A 23,552-nucleotide genomic window follows, 5' to 3' on the forward strand; every position below is an offset into this window, starting at 1 on the left:
ATATATTAACCTTGTTCTTAAAATATACAAAGTGCTGCATTACGAAAGTCCAAAAGACTTGGGTCTTACATAAGTTATTGAGCAGATTCATACTGTTTCATCAACATGTTTGTAGAGATATGTCATAAGTTAGATTCAAACCTGCTGGCAAAATGAATACAGTACACAATACAGGGAAAATGTAACACTAAATTCCACTTTTACAGGTTAGTTATGATTGTATGCAAAAATATAGGTTGTATTGTGTTTATTTACACCAACTATCTTTGAGAAAGCAACATTTAAAAAAATCTTAAGATCTGACAGAGCAACATCTTGGTCTCAATTCAGTCTGTGGTCATAATAGATACAGGCAACCGCTAAAATAAAGGAAACACCAACAAAGTGTCTTAATAGGGCATTGGGTCACCACGAGCCGCCAGAACGGCTTCAGTGCACCTTGGCATACAATAGATTCTACAACTGTCTGGAACTATATGCGACACCATTCTTCCACGAGAAAATCCATAATTTGGTGCTTTGTTGGTGGTGGAAAACGTAGTCTCACGCGACGCTCCAAAATTTCCCATAAGTGTTCAATTGGGTTGAGATCTGGTAACAGACGGCCATGGTATATGGTTTAAATCGTTTTCATGCTCAGCAAAAAAATTCAGTGACCATTCGTGCCCTGTGGATGGGGGTATCGTCATCCTAGAAGAGACCACTTCCATCAGGACAGAAAGGATTCACTATAGGTTGAAGGTGATCACTCAATAGCTGTGTATTCATTGGTGTTTACCTAGTCCTCTAAGGGGTTGAGTGGAACTAAACCATGCCAGGAAAATGCACCATAAGAGCGGCCAGAGCCCTCATTTACTCAAGTGTATCCTTTATTTTGACAGTTACCTGTACCATACCACAAAAAAAAGCACTTTCCAACTAGTTGCAATAGTTATGAGGCCAAACAACTGTTCTCCGAAAATACATTTTTAAAGTACCACAATATGCCACTATCACGGTTTTAATTTCAATTCAGGATTGGCAGTTAAAATGTTAAAGTCTCAAGTTAAAAACTGAGGAGTACAACTGTACTGTGGGTCTCAAATTAATCCATTAATACTTCACTGGTAGCCACAATCCCACCAGACCTTTATGCAACACAAGAACTAACACTCAGATATAAAAGGTAACAGTTGCTGTAAAAGTGATGATTTAGTTTTTAAAGGTTATGAGAAGCTATACCAAATCAGGGGGCCTAGATTTGTCTAAATTTACATTTTATGAAGAGGTAAACATTTGAGGTAGCTGACAATATACTCAGGTTGGGATTTATAGGGTGGATAGGCATATTTGGAATGTCATGTTCAACTCTTTCAGCAACTATTTCTGTAACATTCAAGTCCAAGTCAAGTCTCACTCGGCTGATTCAACAATGCATGAAAAAAAGGCAAGAATAAAAAGAATATATGGCACAGCATTTATAATAAATTGCATCACCTTTAAGGTACATACACTATATATACGCAGACGCATGTGGACACCCCTTCAAATTAGTGGATTAGACTATTTCAGCCACACCCGTTGCTGATAGGTATATAAAATCAAGCACACAGCCATGCAATCTCCATAGACAAACATTGACTGTAGAATGTCCGTACTGAAGAGCTCAGTGACTTTCAACGTGGCACAGTCATAGGATGCCACCTTTCTAACAAGTTAGTTTGTCAAATTTCTGCCCTGCTAGAGCTGCCCAAGTCAACTGTAAGTGCTGTTATTGTGAAGTGGAAACGTCTTGGCGCAACAACGACTCAACATGACAACGCCCTCGTGCACAAAGTGAGGTCCATACAGAAATGGTTTATCGAGTTCGGTGTGGAAGAACTTGACTGGCCTGCACAGAGCCCTGACCTCAACCCCATCGAACACCTGCACTGTTGGAGCTAGAAACACAAGCATTTCGCTACACCCGCAATAACATCTGCTAAACACGTGTATGTGAAAAATAAAATTTGATTTGACACCTTTGGGATGAATCAGTGCTCTACCTCACTAATGCTCTTGTGGCTGAATGGAAGCAAGTCCCCGCAGCAATGTTCCAACATCTAGTAGAAAGCCTTCCCAGAAGAGTGGAGGTTGTTATAGCAGCAAAGGGGGGGACCAACTCCATATTAATGCCCATGATTTTGGAATGAGATGGTCTAAGAGCAGGTGTCTACATACTTTGTCAGGTAGTGTATTTACCTAACTATACACCAATCCGTTTACAATCTAGATTGCACAGTAACTGATGAGATACAGGTCAATATTTTATTAACATAAAGCTGGAGTGGGCATTGATTGGCCTTTAAAACCCATTAATAGGAGGGGGGTTCTTTAAGCATATGAGAAACCAGCAGAGCTTACGGTCATCTCTTCAACTCCACAAACACTGTCTAGGCCAATGTTAAACACCAAAACACATTCTCACTCAACCCGGTGCATTAAGAAGTGTTTCTGTCCTTGTCGCAATGTAAAATCACAGTAAACGATAAAACCATCTCGCTGGACAAAAGACCGTTCCCTAATCGTAGAAACAGAACTGTGTGTTTTCAATGTGGTTGAAGGATATACCCTGAATGGCTCCATGTCGGCTGCTGCTGGTTGAGGTTGTAGTTTGGGGGTCATTAGGGGGGCTCATGTTGGAGTCCCTTTCAGACAGTCACATGCTGCTGTCCTGCAGGAGAGGCTCTATGTCCTCTTCGCTGGCAGGCAGGGGGTTTAAACTCTGGAGGTTGTTGCTGGTGCTGATTTTGCGAGTGTCCGTGTAGGTCTTTACTGCCATACTGTGGTGGTCAGGGATGAAGATGGCCACAAGGAGAGCCAGCAACACTAAACAGGCTCCGAAAAGGAAGGGCGGCCCGGGAATGGTCGGTTTCTGAAAGGAAATTCACAGTAAATGTTACCAAAATGAACCGCTTGCATGTACAGTGCATTCGTTAAGTATTCAGACCCCTTGACCTTTTCCACATTGTATTACGTTACAGTGTTATTCTAAAGTGGATTGAACTGTCCCCCCACCCTCAATCTACACGCAACACCCCATAATGACAAAGCAAAAACAGGATTATATTTTTTTCAAATGTATCAAATAAAACGTAGACAATTTTACATAAGTATTCAGACCCTTTACTCAGTACTTTGTTGAAACACCTTTGGCAGCGATTACAGCTTCGAGTCTTCTTGGGTATGACGCAACAAGCTTGGCACACTGGTATTTGGGGACTTTCTCCCATTCTTCTCTGCAGATCCTCCTCTCAAGCTCTGTCAGGTTGGATGGGGAGCGTCGCTGCATAGTTATTTTCAGGTCTCTCCAGAGATGTTCGATCGAGTTCAAGTCCGGGCTCTGGCTGGGCCACCCAAGGACATTCAGAGACTTGTCCTCTAGCCACTCCTGCATTGTCTTGGCTGTGTGCTTAGGATCGTTGTCCTGTTGGAAGGTGAACCTTCACGCCAGTCTGAGGTCTGCAGCAGGTTTTCAAGGATCTCTCTGTACTTTGCCTCAATCCTGACTAGTCTCCCAGCGCCTGCCGCTGAAAATCATCTCCACAGCATGATGCTGCCACCACCATGCTTCACCGTAAGGGTGGTGCCAGGTTTCCTCCAGACGTGACGCTTGGCATTCAGGCCAAAGAGTTTAATCTTGGTTTCATCAGACCAGAGAATCTGTTTCTCATGTTCTGAGAGTCCTTTAGGTGTCTTTTGGCAAACTCCAAGCGGGCTGTCATGTATCTTTTACTGAGGAGTGGCTTCCGTCTGGCCACTCAACCATAAAAGGCCTGATTGATGCAGTGCTGCAGAGATGGGAGAACCTTCCAGAAGGACAACCATTTCCACAGAGAAACTCTGGAGTTCTGTCAGAGTGACCGTTGGGTTCTTGGTCACCTCTCTGCTCAGTTTGGCCAGGCAGCCAGCTCTAGGAAGAGTCTTGGTGGTTCCAAACTTTGCTGCAGAAATTGTTTGATACCCTTCCCCAGATCTGTGCCGACACAATCCTCTCGGAGCTCTATGGATAATTCCTTCGACCTCATGGCTTGGTTTTTGCTCTGACATGCACTGTCAACTGTGGGACCTTATATATAGACATGTGTGTGCCTTTCCAAATCATGTCCAATCATTTGAATTTGCCACAGGTAGACTCCAATCAAGTTGTAGAAACATCTCAAGGATGATCAATAGAAACAAGATGCACCTGAGCTCAACTTCGAGTCTCATAGCAAAGGGTTTGAATACTTGTGTAAATAAGGTATTTCTGTTTTTGCTTTTTCATTATGGGGTAGTGTGTGTAGATTGATCAGGATTTTTTATTTATTTAATCCATTCTAGAATAAGGCTTTTACATAACCAAATGTAGAAAAAGGGAAGGGGTCTGAATACTTTTGGAATGCACTGTATGTATTGATGATAGGTTTTACTTTGATAATGATTATTTTAACCATCATCAAAAAGTAGATGAAGCTTCTCTTAATGGGATAACTTTTTGTTGTACTAATCCAACGCCATAAAATAAAACTACTGTTTCTTAGCCAACAGAAGGGTTTTTTGTGCTCTTTGGGCCTAAAGCAAACTGACTATCACATTCACCATCACACGAACACAGCTGTACTCATATGATCTCATCAGAGTTACACAGCCATGAAATTAAAGATGTAAGCGTATTCTGGGCTCTGTACCTCGCTGGGCTCCTGAGGTGTGCTTTTGTTTCTTCCTGTCATAGGGTCAAGCTCGTTCAGCTCCACGTTGAACAGGAAGAATATGAAGCCGTACAGAGCTGGACCCAGGCCATTGCATAGGCCTCTGATACCCGTAATCATTCCCTGAACACATCCTGTAAACGTAACAAAGACAGATTTTACTCTGACGGCACAGATAAACTCACAATTCACCTCCTTTCAGACACCTCAGGTAGACAGGGTATAAAAAGCATAATGATTCCTGCCTGTTATGGTGAAAGGGAGGGCAAGGTAGAGATTACATAGACCAAGGCTTGAATCAGTTGTCACATGTCAGCTGTTGCTCTTTAGTTGGTCAGTGGCAGTGACCTCTGCAGCTCTGTGTAAGGGCAATGTGTGGAGGGGAAAAGGTAGAGCCACAGAGAGGAGACTGGTGTTGTCTTACCTTGCTGATCAGAGGCTGCTATCCGGGACACCAAAGCACTGACTGCAGGGAAGGTGATACTGGACATGGCTGCGACTGTGCCCGCAGCCCACATCATCCTGAAAGGCAGGAGGTCCCACAGTGGGGTTAGAGCTATTTCACACGGACAATGAACAAATCCCCTCCACACTCACGCGGTGCCAACACTTGGACAGCTGGACAACACTAAAGACTGAAAGACCAACCCTATGTATTCTAGCACGTATGAGATATCATTTTGGCTGTGGATCAAATACAAACTTACCATGGTTCTGATCCAAAGCCATACCAGGCTAGCTGGAACAGCTGAAACCCCAGTCCAAGTAACACTGTGTTTTTATTCCCGATAGTTCTCATAAAATAGGTTAAGAGCAATGTCTGTTAAAAGAAAAGGGAGAGAAAAATTACAGTAAATCCAAAATATTGTATTCTTCATTATCTTTTAATAGTTTACTGAGGTAAATATTGACGTGGAACATCGTAAATAGCGTCACTTCACAGTAGATAAATAGATATAGCAACACAATACCTGAGCGATAATAGAGAGGATCCCGACCATTGCTATAAAAGCAGCAATTGCTGCAGGTGAGAATTCAATAACCTGGTAAGGAACACAAAGCACAGTGTATCTCATATTACACAGTGTGGATAAAAGTGAAGTATACACGTCACCCTCAACATATCCAATTAATTTTGACAAGGCAGATGCAATGTTGCCAATTGAGTGACTTTGTTGCTATACTATGCAAGTTCAGACCCCTCCAGCGACTTTTATTGGTTCTAGTGACAAATTCAGCTACTTTTCAGGGTGCCTTTGGGAAGTTTTGACACGAGGGCTTTTCCCACTAAATTCTGCCGCAAACGAGAGTAGGATTCACAGCAACGGTGCACACACAGGTTGAGAAGCACACGGGGAGGGGATGTGCGGCGAGAGAGGGGGCAAAAACGCTACGTCAGGGACTGCAGCTATGCCGCAGCAAGGCAAATTTGTGCTGTGACGTCGTCGCAGCAATGGCAAAACATCTAGAGACATCTAGCGACAAATCAAGGAGCCAATAGCGAAACTCACCGCAAAATTGTTGGCAACACTGGTCAGATAACATTACATAATGATTGATAACAATGCTAGAATGACTTAAGACTTCCCATGATTCTTATAACCTGTTATAACTGACTTATAACCAGTCGCACCTGTCGCAGGTAGAGGAAGAAACTGGAATACTGGCCCGCCTCTGGCAAGTAGGACAGGAACACTGTGACACATATAAGCAGCACTGTCGGGTCCTTTCCCACTCGCCTAAGAGACTGTGGACAAATGACATGTGAGGAAGAAAAACCAAGTGGTCAACATTCAGTAGTATCACAGTGAAATTCTAAACATGTTTTTTATTTAACCTTTATTTAACCAGGTAGGCAAGTTGAGAACAAGTTCTCATTTACAATTGGGACCTGGCCAAGATAAAGCAAAGCAGTTCGACAACATACAAAAACACAGAGTTACACATGGAGTAAAACATACAATCGATGATACAGTAGACAAAAATAAGACTATATACAATGTGAGCAAATGATGTGAGATAAGGGAGGTAAAGGCAAAAAAGGCCATGGTGGCAAAGTAAATAAAGTATAGCAAGTAAAACACTGGAATGGTAGATTTATAATTTGAAGAAAGTTCAAAGTTAAAATATAAATAATATATATTGAACAGATGTAAGACTTGAGGCTAATTTGTACCCAACCAACATACGCAAGAATGCAAAATGACAATCCTGCGTAGCCCAAATACGCAGACGTATGCAGCCCTTCAATTTTCTACTTCGCAAAATCGCCATTTTACGGAGCTAATGGCCTTCTTGCATATGTACATAAGGTATAACATTTTATTCAATTTGAGTCAGGTCATGTCAATGTCACTCACAGCAAAGGGGTCAGCTTGCTCCCAAGAGATAGGCGACCCCCAGGACGTCAGTCTCATTTTGTCTGGGAGAGATTCTGGCACGACCAATAGGACAAAGGCGATATCCACCACTGCGATGATAGTGGCCACTAGCACCACCAAACTGTCGCCGTAATTTGCAGAAAGGTAGGCACCGATGGCGGGACTCGTGACCAAACTGGCAGCAAACGTTGCTGACACCTGAAGCAGAAGGTGGAACATCCTCAACATTTGTGTGTTCATTTATTTTATCCTCTTTAACATGTAAGTCATAAGGGTGGTGGGGGATAAGGCGTTAAGACAGACAAGAACCATTACCAGTCCATATGCTGTGCTTCTTTCATGTTCTTCAGTGATGTCTGCAACATATGCAAAGATTACAGAGAAAGTCACAGCGAAGACGCCCGAGACTGATATCATGGCAAAATACCACCTGCAGAGAAACATTCAAAAGTAAAAATCTTACTCAAAACAGAGGAAATGTCACAAATATTCAACACTGTAGAAATGTATATTGAAAACAAAGTTGCGTTTAAATTCAGCAGCAAAGATACCTTCTCTCACTGAGAGAAATGTAAGCATCAGCAGAAAACACATAGGGAGAATCTCAATTGCCTACTCCTCGCTTCCTCTCTTCTTGCCTCCTTCTCAAAACCCATTGGAGGAGAAGGTCAGAGGGGAGGGACCTATGGCTTTCTCATCCAATAGGTTTTGAGAAGGAGGCGAAGAGAGAGGACATGAGGAGTATGCAATTGGGATTTTCCCATTGCCCACATACGACCCTTGTTCCCAGCAGGTTCACAGTCAGAAGCCACGGAGAGCGCTGTAGAGATCACTCACATGAGAAGCATGTGACTGAGCACAAAGGGTGCTATGTCTACCGGTGCCTCTTACCATGGGCTTATCCTCATTAGGGGGATTGGGGCACAGGTGAAGAACACTGTAACCAGCAGGAAGGACTTCCTGCCCCAAACATCTGATAAGGCACCTATCAGAGGGGCACTCAGGAAAGACAGCAACCCCTACACACGACACAGGGGGGTTGGTAAAATGTAATCACAATGCTACGCCAAAAATGCATCAAGCACGAGACCTATATGGGCAGGCGTTTCACACAACTCAATGTAGGTGTGAAAGAGCTACATTACCAATGTTAAAATTGCTCACCTAAGCACATAAAGAGTGTGACATAGCTAACTGAAGTATAGTAACAGGGGGTCTTGCTTTGGGTAGTAAATGCAGCACAAAGACGATCATGACCAAGCCTTAGGCAGACCTGGGTTGCCAGGCAAGCTCAACCCTCTGTGATTCTGACTGACAACCATCTCTGTGTCATACATGACAATATGTTATATTACAATGCTGTAATTCTCAGCTCTTTTCACCATTGACGAATGCTGATCTGAACAAACCAGATAGGCGAAAAGACAATGCCTAGTAGAAACTTGACAAACAGTTTCCCCCCTGCACCTCTCACCTACACCAAAAAGCTAGATCACCTAAAAAGAATCCAGAAACATTAAAAGAACAAGGCTGTCCGAAATTAGAAAGTGAGCATAGTGACCAAATATCCTCTCATCTTTGAGATAAAAGTTCCTATTTAAAAAGAAAAAAAAATTATTAATTAAACATTGAATCTTAAAAGCAACCCAAATGGAAATGCCTCTTACCTTAACACCTTGAATCAGACCATTCATGAGAAATGTGTGCTGGGGGAACGTTTCATGAAGAACCTGGAGGACAGCAGAAGGAGACAATACAAATACCCTTGTTAGGTCATTTGCAAAGTGTCTACAGATAATGCAGTCATTCATTCATGACCTTTGGGGCACTGAGGAGGGCGCACGTCTTGCCGCTTCCTGCTTGACTATGCTTTTATTAATTAGTATTTTTGCATTAATTATGACTTTGTTTGCTCAGAATGTTTGTGCAATAATTTCCTACGAGCAACAAACACTTCTGGATCATGAATCAGAAGCTACAGACTTATCGCTCAGCCTCCCAGATCTGGAATAATAAATTTCTCGCACAGCTGGCTTACCTGTTGCTCCTGGCCGAGAGAGAAGGCAATGCCGGTGACGAAGAAGAAGAACGAAAGGGGGACTCCAAGCCAAGCTGAAAAGACAGGCTACATGGCCACCTCTTTATAGCATCCTGATGGCTAATGTCCGATCGCTGGAAAATGAATTTTGTGAACTCAGAACAAGGCTTCAATCGTAGAGGGACATCCTGGAATGCTGGGTCTTGGTTTTTACAGAGACATGGCGTATGGACAATTCACTTGACTCTGCTATTCAACCAGACGACTTTTCAATTTTCCGTATTGATTGAACACCGGCTTCTGGTAAGAGTAGGGGGAGGCGTATACTTCCTCGTCAACAGTTCATGGTGAACCGAAGTTAAAAACATCTCAAGCTCCTGTTCACCCTACCTGGAGTTTTTGGTGCTAAAATTTGGACCCCACGATATGCCGAGGGAATTCACGTGCGTTATTACCACAGCTGTGTACATACAGCTACAAGCAAACATCAAAGCGGCACTCAGCGAACTGTACAAGAAAATTGGCCAGCAAGAATCCTCTCACCCGGAAGAAGTCTTCATGGACGGGGGAGATTTTAACAAAGCAAGTTTATTTTTTATTATTTCAAAGTATCACCAAAATGGATCCGGGATCACGAGAGGAAACAACGTGCTGGACCATGTGTACAGAAACATCTGTGACGCATACAAAGCTGTCCCCCCCCTCCACAACGGCCAATCAGATCACGTCTCTCTGTTCCTACTCCCTGCCTAGAAGCAGCAACTCAAGAGGGAGCCACCAACACAAAGAATAGTGAAGTGCTGGATAGAGGCAGACTCAATGCTGTAAGACTGTTTAAGAATATTAATTGGAATATGTTCAAAGATTCATCCACCCAGGACTCATCCATCAATATTGAGGAATATACATTGTCAGTCACAGGCTTCATTATGAAATGTGTTGATGATGTACTTACAAAAACAATCCAGACATACCCCAACCAAAACCCTGGATGAACAGAGAAATCCGTACCATGCCGAGAGCCCATCGTGCAGCATTCAATGTCAGCAGCGCGAACCCCAACAATTCGGTGGCGTGTGACGTGAACAAGGCAAGCAGGAACGAGCTCTACAAATCCTTTAGGGATGCAAAAAGACACTACAAACGCAAACTTTAATCGATGTTTGACAACTCAGACTCGCAACACATGTGGCAAGGAATACAGGCTATCACAGACTACAAAGGCAAATCCAGCTGTGTGGTGCTCTCCCTCTCAGACAAGATTAACACAATCTATGCACTCTTCGAGGCAGACAATACTGAGCAATCCAGGAAGGCTTTTGCTGCTCCGGAACCAGATGTTTTCGCTCTCCGAGTCTGACGTGAGGAACTCTCATGAGTGAATACACAAAGCCACCGGCCCAGATGGCATCCCTGGCCGCGTCCTCAGAGTGTGCGATTTGAGCCAGTCACGTGTTTGTTTGTAAATAGCACAACTGGAGAAAGCGGAAGCAGATGAGTACAGCTGTTTATTGACAGCGGTTGCATTTTATATTGAAAGTCAGTGTTTTTTTTGCTTCAATAGAGAGTGTTCAGGGACGTGCAACTATAGTTTTCCATTACAGAAAATACTTTAGTGCAACACATTTGGCAGAAAATAGTCTGTTGTCATCTGATGAAAATGAAGTGCAACGCTATTTGGCTGGAAGTAGGCTAAATGAGCTTACAATGAAAAAGCAAGGTATTTTTTTGCTAAATCAATGCATGACCATCATATTTCAGTTGATCACAGAAAGAATATAGCCAGCTTGCATTTTACCAGAGAAAAGTTGGCTGGCCGATAGAACGCCCATTTTCTCATCCCAGTGGAGTAGTGCAACAAAGGACAAAATTTGTCTGATGCCGAGCAGAAAGATATTTATGCGTTTTATCTTTTTTTCCCAGTGTGAAAAACAAAGAATTCTACGTTAAAGCAACCCCTAAGTTTAACTTGCTAGTTATCTAAGTAAGTGGCTGAATTAATAAGGTGACGGGGCATCATATTGTGTTGGATTTCTGCCGTGTTTGAGAAGTCAAAGCCCTTTGGATGAATTATCTGTACAGCTGCCACTGTCTTTTGATTTCCTTGCATTTTTTCTCCTCTCCGTTCTCGGACTGTCTGCTCTTTCGCCATCTTCTCCAGGTAGGCCCATTGCCCTACCAACTCCAGACTCCACACAGACACAGGATGTACACATGCTGCTCCATAGCCAGTAATGTTCATTTGCACAATGTCTCTCGTTCACATGTAAATGTCCAAACTCACCAATAATGACATTCAGCAGAACCTACCTATTTACAGTGCATTCGGAAAGTATTCTGACCCCTTGACTTTTTCCACATTTTGTTTCGTTACAGTCATATTCTAAAAATATATATTTTTATTATCAATCTACACACAATACCCCATAATGTCAAAGCAAAACAGTTTGTTAGACATTTTTTTAACTGAAATATCACATGCACATATGTATTCAGACCCTTTGTCAGTACTTTGTTGAAACACCTTTGGCAGTGATTACTGCCGAGAGTCTTCTTGGGTATGACGTTAAAAGCTTGGCACACCTGTATTTGGGGAGTTTCTCCAATTGTTTTCTGCAGATCCTCTCAAGCTCTGTCAGGTTGGATGGGGAGCGTCACTACACAGCTATTTTCAGGTCACTTCAGAAATGTTCATTCGTGTTCAAGTCAGGGCTCTGGCTGGGCCACTCAAGGACATTCAGAGACTTGTCTAGAAGCCACTCCTATGTTGTCTAGGCTGTGTGCTTAGGGTCGTTGTTCTGTTGGAAGGTGAACCTCTTCCCCAGTCTGAGGTCCTGAGCAGGCTTTCATCAAGGATCTCTCTGTACTTTGCTCCATTCAACTTTCCCTCGATCCTGACAAGTCATCAGACTAGAAAATCTAGTTTCTCATGGTCCGAGAGTCCTTTAGGAAACTTTTGGCAAACTCCAAGTGGGCTGTCATAGGGAGTGGCTTCCGTCTGGCCACTCCACCATAAAGGCCTGATTGAGGGAGTGCTGCAGAGATGGTTGTCCTTCTGGAAGGTTCTCCCATCTCCACAAAGGAACTCTGGAGCTCTGTCAGAGTGACCATCGGGCTCTTGGTCCCCTCCTTGACCAAGGCCCTCCTCCCCCGATTGCTCAACTTGGCTGGGTGGCCAGCTCTAAGAGTCTTGGTGGTTCCAAACTTCTTCCATTTAAGAATGATGGAGGCCACTGTGTTCTTGGGGACCTTCAACGCTGCAGAAATGTTTTGGTACCCTTCCACAGATCTGTGCCTCGAAACAAACCTGTTTCGGAGCTATAGGGAAAATTCCTTTGACCTCATGGCTTGGTTTTGGCTGACATACACTGTCAATTGTGGGACGTTATATAGACAGGTGTGTGCCTTTCCAAATCATGGCCAATCAATTGAATTTACCACAGGTAGAAATATCTCAAGGATGAGTAATAAAACTGTCTCCTGTGTTAAAATGACTAATAAAATATCAAACTTAAAACTTGGGTGTCTGGTGTGTTTACTTACAGTCAGCATTGGTGTTGTAAGCAGCCCCCAAGCAAAGAACTCTAGAAAGATGACCACAACTGCATGGGACACCTTGGCACGGCCGGTGGTGTGCTGCAATGGGAAGATAGTGACAGGGGCTGTTTAGGACAGTACACGGTGCAAAATAGCAGTGTCTGATCTGTAGTAACAACATTGAGCAAGAACTTGCTACACCCATCCTTGTTGTTTTAAAAGTGAAAATATGTCAACGTGGGGAGATGCTACAGTAGGGATACTACTGCCGCGTTCAGGTCATGTCGGAAACTCGGGACCTCAGAATTAAAAAGAATGTAAGTTAGTTACATAGACTCTTAAAGCTTCCTATTGGTTAATTCTGATGAATATCAATGGAAGCAGTTACCTGCCGAAACTCAATTGGAAATGCAAATGGTGAAATGACAAATCATGCAATTCCTTTTCCTCAATGTATGCATTTTGTGACAAAATTCAAATTGAAATGCAAAATAAATTGCATTATCATTTTTCATGATTGAGTACGCATGTCTGCCAATTTGAAAAAGAAAAATGTCTGACATTTAATTCCCATGGTACTAACCAGTACAACACTGACACATTTAAAAATCTAATGTAAATGCATAAATGACAAATCATTTCTCATGTCTGCCATTTAATTGCATTGTTGTGATAACATGAATTGTGACAAATCTAATGAATTCTCAACTGGCAATTGACAATGCTTTTTTTAAGACGGTCAAAATTCAAATGATCAAATTCGATAAATCAATCGCAATTCTTAATTTTGCTATTTAGTTTAGGTTATCGTTTTCGGTTTTTGATAATCTATTATTGGAGAAGATAATTGTAATGGATTGGATTCACCGTTTGTGTACCATGTCTCCTAGAGGTCTGAACCAAGAGTTTGATATCTGACCATTTTTTACATGAATGTCACTTTAATTTGTCTCGTCTTCCAGGTCACCTACTTGGACATTTTGTAATTATCTGGAACTACTACATTGCTACCAAATTATTAACAGGTGTGCCTATTAAAAGGTGTGCCTTGTTAAAAGTGAATTTCTTTCCTTCTTAATGCTTTGAGCCAATCAGTGTTGTGACAAGGCAGGGGTGGTATACTGAAAATAACCCTATTTGGTAAAAGACCAAATCCATATTATGACAAGAACAGCTCAAATAAGCAAAGAGAAACGACCGTCCATCATATCTTTAACTTCTCAGGGCTGCGTGGGACGCTACCGTCCCACCCACGGTTCACACTATTCAACAGCCAGTGAAAAATCAGAGCGCCAAATTTAAAACAACAAAATGTCATAATTCAAAGTTCTCAAACATACAACTATTTTACACCATTTTAAAGATAATCCTCTCCTTAATCCAAACACATTGTCCAATTTCAAAAAGGCTTTACGGCGAAAGCATAAAGTTAGATTGTTAGGACAGTGCCAACACAAGAAAAACCACACAGCCATTTTCCAAGCAGGAGAGGGGTCACAAAAACCATAAATACAGCTAAAATTAAGCACTAACCTTTGATGATCTTCATCAGATGACACTCCTAGGACTCAATGTTACACAATACATGCATGTTTTGTTCGATAAAGTTCATATTTATATCCAAAAACCCCATTTTACATTGGCGCGTGATATTTTTCCTCCAAAACTGCCGGTGAATCAGCACAACAATTTACAAAAATACTCATCATAAACGTTGATAAAATATTAAACTGTTATTCAAAGAATTATAGATAAACATCTCCTGAATGCAACCGCTGTGACAGATTTCAAAAAAGCTTCACGGGGAAAGCACACTTTGCAATAACCGGAGTACGGCGCTCAGAAAAATACAACAGGCAATACAGATACCCGCCATTTTGGAGTCATCTAAAATCATAAATAGCATTATAAATATTCACTTACCTTTGATGATCTTCATCAGAAGGCACTTCTAGGAATCCCAGGTCCACAATAAATGTTGTTTTGTTCGATAAAGTCCATAATTCATGTCCAAATACCTCTTTGTTGTTAGCGCGTTCAGTAAGCTACACCAAATGTAGGAAGCGCGCCCAAAATTTCACGACGAAAAGTCAAAAAAAAGTTATATTTACATTCGTTGAAACATGTCAAACGTTGTATAGCATCAATCTTTAGGGCCTTTTTAACACAAAACTTGTCCAATGTCTTGAAAAACGTTATGGAACACAGCTACCTCATCACGTGAACGTGCGCCACAAAACTCATGTCATTTTCTGAGTCACCAACTTCCCGGCCTTCTTGTTCGCTCTGTGTTCACAGCAAAAGCCTGAAACTAGGTTCTAAAGACTTGACATCTAGTGGAAGCCTTAGGAAGTGCAAAATGAACCCTAAGTCACTGTGTGTTAGATAGGCAATGCCTTGAAAAGAATACAAGCATCAGATTTCGGAGTTTTTCCCAGCCACCGTGCTTCTTTCACATGCATTGCTTGCTGTTTGGGGTTTTAGGCTGGGTTTCTGTACAGCACTTTGAGATTTCAGCTGATGTACGAAGGGCTATATAAATAAATTTGATTTGATTTGATTTGATTTCCCACTTCCTGGTTGGACTTTTCCTCAGGTTTTTGCCTGCCATATGAGTTCTGTTACACTCACAGACATCATTCAAACAGTTTTAGAAACTTCAGAGTGTTTTCTATCCAAATCTACTAATAATATGCAAATATTTGACTCTGGGTCCAAGTATTAGGCAGTTTACTCTGGGCACGTTTTCATCCGAAATCGAAAATACTGCCCCCTATACCTTGACAAGTTAAGAAATGAAGGTCAGTCAATCCGGACAAATTCAAGAACTTTGAAAGTTTCTTCAAGTGCAGTGGCAAAAACCATCAAGTGCTAAGATGAAACTGTCTCTCATGAGGACCACCACAGGAAAGGAAGACCCAGAGTTACCTCTGCTGCAGAGGATAAGTTCATTAGAGTTAACTGCATTTCAGAAATTGCAGCCCAAATAAATGCTTCACAGAGTTCAAGTAACAGACACATCGCAACATCAGTTGTTCAGAGGAGACTGCATGAATAAGGCCTTCATGGTCAAATTGCTGCAAAGAAAACACTACTAAAAGGACACCAATAATAAGAAGATACTTGCTAGGGCCAAGAAACACAACCAATGGACATTAGACCGGTGGAAATCTCTTCTTTGGTCTGATGAGTCCAAATTGAAGATGTTTGGTTCTAACCCCTGTGTCTTCTTAGTAAGACGCAGAGCAGGTGAACGGATGATCTCTGCATGTGTGGCTCCCACCGTGAAGCATGGAGGAGGTGGTGTGATGGTGCTCCGCTTGTGACACTGTCAGTGACCTATTTAGAATTTAAGGCACACTTAACCAGCATGGCTACCACAGCATTCTGCAGCAGCACACCATCCCATCTGTTTTTCAACAGGACAATGACCCAACACACCTCCAGGCTGTGTAAGGGCTATTTGACCAAGAAGGAGAGTGATGGAGTGCTGCATCAGATGACCTGGCCTTCACAATCACCCAACCTCAACCCAATTGAGATGGTTTGGGATGAGTTGAACTGCAGAGTGAAGGAAAAGCAGTCAACAAGTGCTCAGCATATGTGGAAACTCCTTCAAGACTGTTGGAAAAGCATTCCAGGTGAAGCTGGTTGAGAGAAAGCCAAGAGTGTGCAAAGCTGTCAAGGCAAAGGATCTCAAAGATAAAATATACACTGCTCAAAAAAATAAAGGGAACACTTAACACAATGTAACTCCAAGTCAATTACACTTCTGTGAAATCAAACTGTCCACTTAGGAAGCAACACTGATTGACAATACATTTCACATGCTGTTGTGCAAATGGAATAGACAACAGGTGGAAATTATAGGCAATTAGCAATAAAGGAGTGGTTCTGCAGGTGGGGACCACAGACCACTTCTCAGTTCCTATGCTTCCTGGCTGATGTTTTGGTCACTTTTGAATGCTGACAGTGCTTTCACTCTAGTGGTAGCATGAGACGGAGTCTACAACCCACACAAGTGGCTCAGGTAGTGCAGCTCATCCAGGATGGCACATCAATGCGAGCTGTGGCAAGAAGGTTTGCTGTGTCTGTCAGCGTAGTGTCCAGAGCATGGAGGCGCTACCAGGAGACAGGCCAGTACATCAGGAGACATGGAGGAGGCCGTAGGAGGGCAACAACCCAGCAGCAGGACCGCTACCTCCGCCTTTGTGCAAGGAGGAGCAGGAGAAGCACTGCCAGAGCCCTGCAAAATGACCTCCAGCAGGCCACAAATGTGCATGTGTCTGCTCAAACAGTCAGAAACAGACTCCATGAGGGTAGTATGAGGGCCCGACGTCCACAGGTGGGGGTTGTGCTTACAGCCCAACACCGTGCAGGACGTTTGGCATTTGCCAGAAAACACCAAGATTGGCAAATTCGTCACTGGCGCCCTGTGCTTTTCACAGATGAAAGCAGATTCACACTGAGCACGTGACAGAGTCTGGAGACGCCGTGGAGAATGTTCTGCTGCCTGCAACATCCTCCAGCATGACCGGTTTGGCGGTGGGTCAGTCATGGTGTGGGGTGGCATTTCTTTGGGGGGCCGCACAGCCCTCCATGTGCTCGCCAGAGGTAGCCTGACTGCCATTAGGTACCGAGATGAGATCCTCAGACCCCTTGTGAGACCATATGCTGGTGCGGTTGGCCCTGGGTTCCTCCTAATGCAAGACAATGCTAGACCTCATGTGGCTGGAGTGGGTCAGCAGTTCCTGCAAGAGGAAGGAATTGATGCTATGGACTGGCCCGCCCGTTCCCCAGACCTGAATCCAATTGAGCACATCTGGGACATCATGTCTCGCTCCATCCACCAACGCCACGTTGCACCACAGACTGTCCAGGAGTTGGAGGATGCTTTAGTCCAGGTCTGGGAGGAGATCCCTCAGGAGACCATCCGCCACCTCATCAGGAGCATGCCCAGGCGTTGTAGGGAGGTCATACAGGCACGTGGAGGCCACACACACTACTGAGCCTCATTTTGACTTGTTTTAAGGACATTACATCAAAGTTGGATCAGCCTGTAGTGTGGTTTTCCACTCTAATTTTGAGTGTGACTCCAAATCCAGACCTCCATGGGTTGATAAATTGGATTTCCATTGATTATTTTTGTGTGATTTTGTTGTCAGCACATTCAACTATGTAAAGAAAAAAGTATTTAATAAGATTATTTATTTCATTCGGATCTAGGATGTGTTGTTTAAGTGTTCCCTTTATTTTTTTGAGCAGTATATTTAGATTTGTTTAAGACTTTTTTGGTAACTATATGATTCCATCTGTGTTATTTCATAGTTTTGATGTCTTCACTATGATTCTACAATGTAAAGAAAAATCCTTGAATAAGTAGAGGTGAGTCCAGATTTTTGACAGTACATATTTATTATCATGGTGAACAAGAAACCAGTCTGATTCCCGCCTCTGAGTGGACTAATCCACCGTGGAGGCTGTGGGGATGGCACAGTCCATCACAAGACATGTGCTACTGAAATTGTATGTTTATATTAAGTAAGAACACAGGTGCAAAACTTATAAAATATATATAATATATAAGTCCTTCTCCTCTCATCTTTTCCCTTCGCTTGTGGACATCAGCTGTGTGAAGATTAAGAAAAGTTCTCAAGTCAAACCTTAATATTATAACCACTACACACAGCCTACATTGATGTCACCATATTAGTTAACATTTTAGTGAGCATAGCTACCACAACTAACGTGGTAGTAAACCCGCTACAATCATGCAGTACAGCAAGCATTTTAGCAGTTACACTGGCGGGCCCCGGTGGCAATACATTTATAAAAGCTTGACTTGGAAGAGTACTAGTGTAGGACAGCCATTGCCAGCTAGCTAACATAAGATCCCAGTCTGTTTAAGTATGCTAAACTAGCTAACAGCCTTCGCAAGCTAAGTGGGAAAAAAATAGTTGAACAGTTCAACTATTGACTTTCTCTTTGAGTCAACTACTCAACCACATTTAATCCATTGCAGTGATGGCTACAGCTAGCTTATGCTTTCAGTACTAGATTAATTCTCTGAACCTTTGATTCGGTGGACAACATGTCAGTTCATGCTGCAAGAGCTCTGATCGGTTGGAAGACATCATCCGGGTGTTGTCATAATTACTGTGTAAATCTATGAAAGGTAAGGCTGGGCAATATGGCCTAAAAATCAAACTTATGGGCGATTCACAATAAATATCTTGATGGTTTTTATGTTCTCTCAAGTGTTGTTGTACAATTAAAGGTCAAATGTTTCCTCGTCTCCTTACTCCGCTGCTGCCTGCCTCCGCCGCGTTGTTCTCAACACATTTAAATCAAAATAGCCTGCTGTCTTCTAGAAATCGGGCTTTTTTCTGGTTAATTTCTGTGATGTCGGACTGGGGCTCAGGCTTCAACTCACCGGGCTTGGGTCGGACCATGATCTAATTTTCAGTTCTGATGAGAACTCTAAACCGCATTCGGTTCTCGTGTGCAGTCCGGCAGTGTCAATTATGCGTGCGCTTTGAAATTATTGCATCTTCGTGTGAAGGAAATACGCTAGGCTAAAGGCTTCCATGCAACAACCTGTTTGGATAATGTGCCATTTTACTTTTGGCCAATCTGCTGCTGCGCATGTTGTGTATTTTTTGGAATTGCATTAATGCAACATTGGGGGAAATGTTGTAATTTCCCGGGTCTTGTCATTACATTTTTTTCAAGAAATGTGAAGAGTGGTCCCAGGATCCTGGTGTTAATCACTATTGTGGAGTAACTACAATGTTGTTGATCCATCCTCAGTTTTCTCCCATCACAGCCTTTAAACTCTAACTGTTTTAAAGTCACCATTGGCCTCATGTCCTCTCAGGCAACTGCGTTAGGAAGGATGCCTGTATCTTTGTAGTGACTGGGTGTATTGATTCACCATCCAATGTGTAATTATTAACTTCACCATGCCCAAAGGGATATTCAATGTCATTTTTTATTAATTTGTAACATTTTCCAAAAACATCATCCCACTTTGACATTATGGGGTATTATGTGTAGGCCAGTGGCAAAGAAAATCTTGATTGTATCAATTAAAGATGCACTATGCAGAAATCGCGTCGCCATTTCCTGGTTGCTAAAGTTCGAATAGTTCGCCTATTTATTTCTTTATGTGACAAAACAAGCAAGTATAGTGTAGAGAATCATTGTAACACCTAAACACCTGCGAAATATATTTTCCATAACCAACAATGTTGTATTTTCAGCTGTCATATCAGTATAAAAGAAAATGATAAAGTCAAGGATTTGTTATTGTGGTAGCTATAGCCAATTACTGTCATGTGCACCCTGTTCATATGACCCCGACCTCGCCTAGCTAATCGTACCAGATTGGAATTCAAGAGCACGGACAGCAAACTTTATTGCTAACGAGTTCGCAAAATGTAGCGACAAAGCTATTTAACGTGTATGTGTCCGAATCATGTGAAAATACGTAGTTATATGGACACAATAACCTCGTGAAAATGAGATTGTCAAAATGGCAGAGATATTAGCTAGCGAAAACAGAAGAAATAGCTAACGTTAGCTAGAAAGCTAACGTACTTGCTAGTAGCTAATAACATGCTAACTTCGACTAACTGGTAGCAACAAAAGAGGGACTAAATAACGTTATTGACACTTCCGGCATAGCCGTACCTAACGCGTTACTAGCTAACTACAGTAGCTAGCTAAATATTTTGAAGGATGTCCAAACGTGGGTAACGTTAATTTCACTTACAGGGGTCCCATCTCTCATGTTTCGGACCAACATGATGTCGTTGGTCTCAGTCGGTATTTTCTCCTGGGTCATTTCACATCTTGCTGTAACGATATTTACATCAAGTCCATGCTGTGTAATATTCTTAGATACATCCGTCTCTTCCAGGTTGTCTTGATGATTATGACTATTAGCCGGTTGGAGTAAACTGTTGTGAGTTTTTCTGTCAGATTCTGAGTTTACGTCATGACGTTCTTCTTCTTTGGTATTATGTGACGTTCGCACATTTTGTTTGCGCATGAGCCCACCTACTGTGTGGTCGATCACGTTACATTTTGTGATACAAAAATTAAAAAGGGGGAAAAGGAAGAAAAATAATGCACTACCAACTAACCCTACACCTACTGTATATACCAATACTACAACAACAAAAATTGATCACCCCATTTCACTAACTTGATCTGAACTGATCCTACACCAGGCCTACTGCCTGGGAGTACAGGCCTCTTTCGTTCAACACACCAAGTAACCCTTCTGCAGTAAAACCCCATACACCTAAGTACTTCTCTGCAGCTGCCACTAAAACATCTATTTTCTCTGATTTACATGCAATTTCTGCAGTACAGTTGGCAATGAATGCAAAGAAGCCAACCTTAGTGAAGCATACATTCCTATCACTCTGTATTGGCCTAGGGCTACTACTAACCCTTGATCCATCATCCTCTACTCTCTTCACTTTCTCAGCATACGACACCTTCTGTTCTACTCTGACCCTGGCAACCTCATCCTGTCTCTCTCGCACCAGGCACTTCTGATCCCCAGCAACATGGACACCACCACAATTGACACCGTTTTTTCCACCAATACTACACATTCCTTTGTCCCATGCCCTACTGCACACTTCTCACATCTCAGAATCTCCCTCCTACACACTGATGCAACATGACCATGAGCTTGGCATCTGAAACACCTTAGTGGGTTTGGCACAAAAGCTTTCGCGGGATAACTGACATATCCTAACATTACTTTATCAGGTAAAGACTCAAAGGGACAGACAGTGTTTTCTCAGTTTCACCACGCTCACCAACTGGTCTGTGTCGCACGAAACAGCAGGTGTCACAGACGCAGGGAATCTTACATTTAATTTGCTTCACCTCAACACTTAACGCCACCCCAGTAATCACTCCTTTTAAAGGCGCCCTGCTCAGCTTAGTAAAGCAAATCACAGGTTTTGTCCCTAGGGGGGATGATGTGCAGCGCCCGCTCCCCATCATGACATTCACCCAAGGATAGTAGATAAATTAAGATAGTTTACTCAGGCTGTTTACCATTGACAAAAATGGTAAGTTCCCTGTCTACTTAGTGGCTCTCCCACAGACACCAATGCAATAACAACTGGGTCTGGTCTAGTTATTTCATTGACTTCCATTGACACAGAAAAAAATTAGGGAGTGGGATGTCTCGCTTCCTCTTCCATCCCTGATTCGGCTGTGTGAAGCAGTTTCCATCAGCTAGCACAGCTACAAAGTAAAAATTGGATATACCGTAAAAATTCATGAAAACAAAAATGAACTTTTTGGTCTTCATTTAAGGTTAGGGTTAGGCATTAGGTTAGCAGTGTAGTTAAGGTTTTAAAAATATAAATTGTAGAAATAGGTGGGGTTTATTACTTAGTGGCTGTGTTATCTAGTGACGACCTTGAGAAGCAGGCAAGAATAACTAAGCACTTCTGGGTCAAAGATTTTAATAACGGACACACGTTTGAGTGGTAAGGCGAAAGTAGCCGACGGTAGACGGAAGTCAACGCGTAAAGTGGAGGGAGGTACATCTGCCCGATAGCAAGTCGGACAACTTCTGCTGTTTCTAGGACAGACGAAAATGGCATACATTGGCATTCGTCTTTGTTATTGCCGATGAAGTTGATGGTATCAAAATTTCACCTTTCCTACACAAAGCAGAACATGATCAACATGTTCCAAGGAATGAATATCCTGATGATAAGGAAATTAAATACCAGCCCAAGCTCGTTCTAACATTCACAAGACTTGTTTTGTATTTTTGTGATGGTTTCCCAAAATATAACCTGGTAGTTAGTACATAGCCTACTAGAACGAGAACATATAGGTGTTTTGCAGGCTATGGGCTATGCTCTGTTGTTTGCCATTACTTCATGCCCTTGTACCTTCCTCATTATTATTTGTGATTGTGCAACATGGAATTGTAACAGATGTGATTAAATGCAGTCCACAAAGATTCTTACTGTATGGTAATTGATTGCATGTTAGCATCACTACAGCCTGCAGTGTATTTCTTTAATTCTCAACCTTTGTTGCTTTTGTCAGTAAGCATGTAAAGAACAGAATTTGATTCAATCACATGAAGGACAAAACACTCACTGTGCAGAAAAGTATTAGAAAATACATGTACATCAGTTCACATAAATTACTGGGTAAACAGTATTCCAAGCAATATGCTAAGCAGTCAAAAACGCTTGGTATTGACCCCACGACTGGTGTCTGGGGTACTTGCTCATTAAGGGACGGTTCCCCAGACACAGATTAATTCTCCAAAAATGCAAATGTAGAAATCCCCAGTGTAGAAATCCATTACAATAACACATGTAGCCTACAATATGTATTACAATTTATTCACATGTAATAAACAATCAACAAATTTGAATTTGTTTGGGGAACAATATTACAGAGAAGACAAAGTGTAGGCTATAACATGGGACAAAACATTACAGTAACATCTAGAGAAATACATTAGCTATGTTGTCGCAAACTGGATATTGTATTTATTTATGTTAGAAATTTGCAGCATATGTAGGCCAATGTAATTAGATCGTAAGGATAAATATGTATTTAAGCTCTACATAGTCATAGACCCAAAACAGTAAACGTGCATTGAATATAACCAATAATAGGTGGTGAAATCAACCATTTATGAGCTTGTAGTGCCTTTTGCTTTTAAAAAAAAAAACATTAGAAGGTTGTCTCCCACAATGCTTTGGTTCCAACTCAAGTTGGTGTTGGTGAGGGAGCAACTGCAGAAATTTCCAGTCAACTGCAGTCGAAAGTTCATGACCTTTGATCACATGCTTGTTATAAAGGTCATACGGTCAACATTGGCTG

General features: G+C 42.2%; 1 protein-coding gene across 1 annotated transcript; it reads right to left on the bottom strand.

Annotated features, from left to right (window-relative positions):
* Positions 1-2,274: 2,274 nt before the first annotated feature.
* On the bottom strand, positions 2,275-20,673 carry mfsd14bb (major facilitator superfamily domain containing 14Bb). Its single transcript, XM_029722266.1, has 12 exons — positions 20,440-20,673; positions 12,672-12,764; positions 8,758-8,820; positions 7,982-8,109; positions 7,406-7,520; positions 7,070-7,288; positions 6,343-6,456; positions 5,681-5,752; positions 5,417-5,529; positions 5,134-5,231; positions 4,689-4,843; positions 2,275-2,893 (listed from the first exon to the last, which is right to left on the bottom strand). The coding sequence occupies exons 1-12, from the start codon at positions 20,509-20,511 to the stop codon at positions 2,678-2,680; spliced, it is 1,458 nt and encodes a 485-aa protein (XP_029578126.1). The 5' UTR covers positions 20,512-20,673; the 3' UTR covers positions 2,275-2,677.
* Between the last annotated feature and the right edge of the window lie 2,879 nt (positions 20,674-23,552).

This window comes from Salmo trutta, chromosome 29 (genome assembly GCF_901001165.1).
Source record: "Salmo trutta chromosome 29, fSalTru1.1, whole genome shotgun sequence".
Taxonomy (NCBI): domain Eukaryota; kingdom Metazoa; phylum Chordata; class Actinopteri; order Salmoniformes; family Salmonidae; genus Salmo; species Salmo trutta.

What these genes read in the sequence shown, in the direction of transcription:
- mfsd14bb (XM_029722266.1), bottom strand. Translation starts at nt 20,511, where the DNA reads ATGACCCAGGAGAAAATACCGACTGAGACCAACGACATCATGTTGGTC. An exon ending in GGCTTTGGATCAGAACCATG is followed by an intron (nt 5,232 to 5,416) that starts GTAAGTTTGTAT and finishes CCTGCCTTTCAG; the next exon opens with GATGATGTGGGCTGCGGGCA. An exon ending in AGCAGCCTCTGATCAGCAAG is followed by an intron (nt 4,844 to 5,133) that starts GTAAGACAACAC and finishes TTACGTTTACAG; the next exon opens with GATGTGTTCAGGGAATGATT.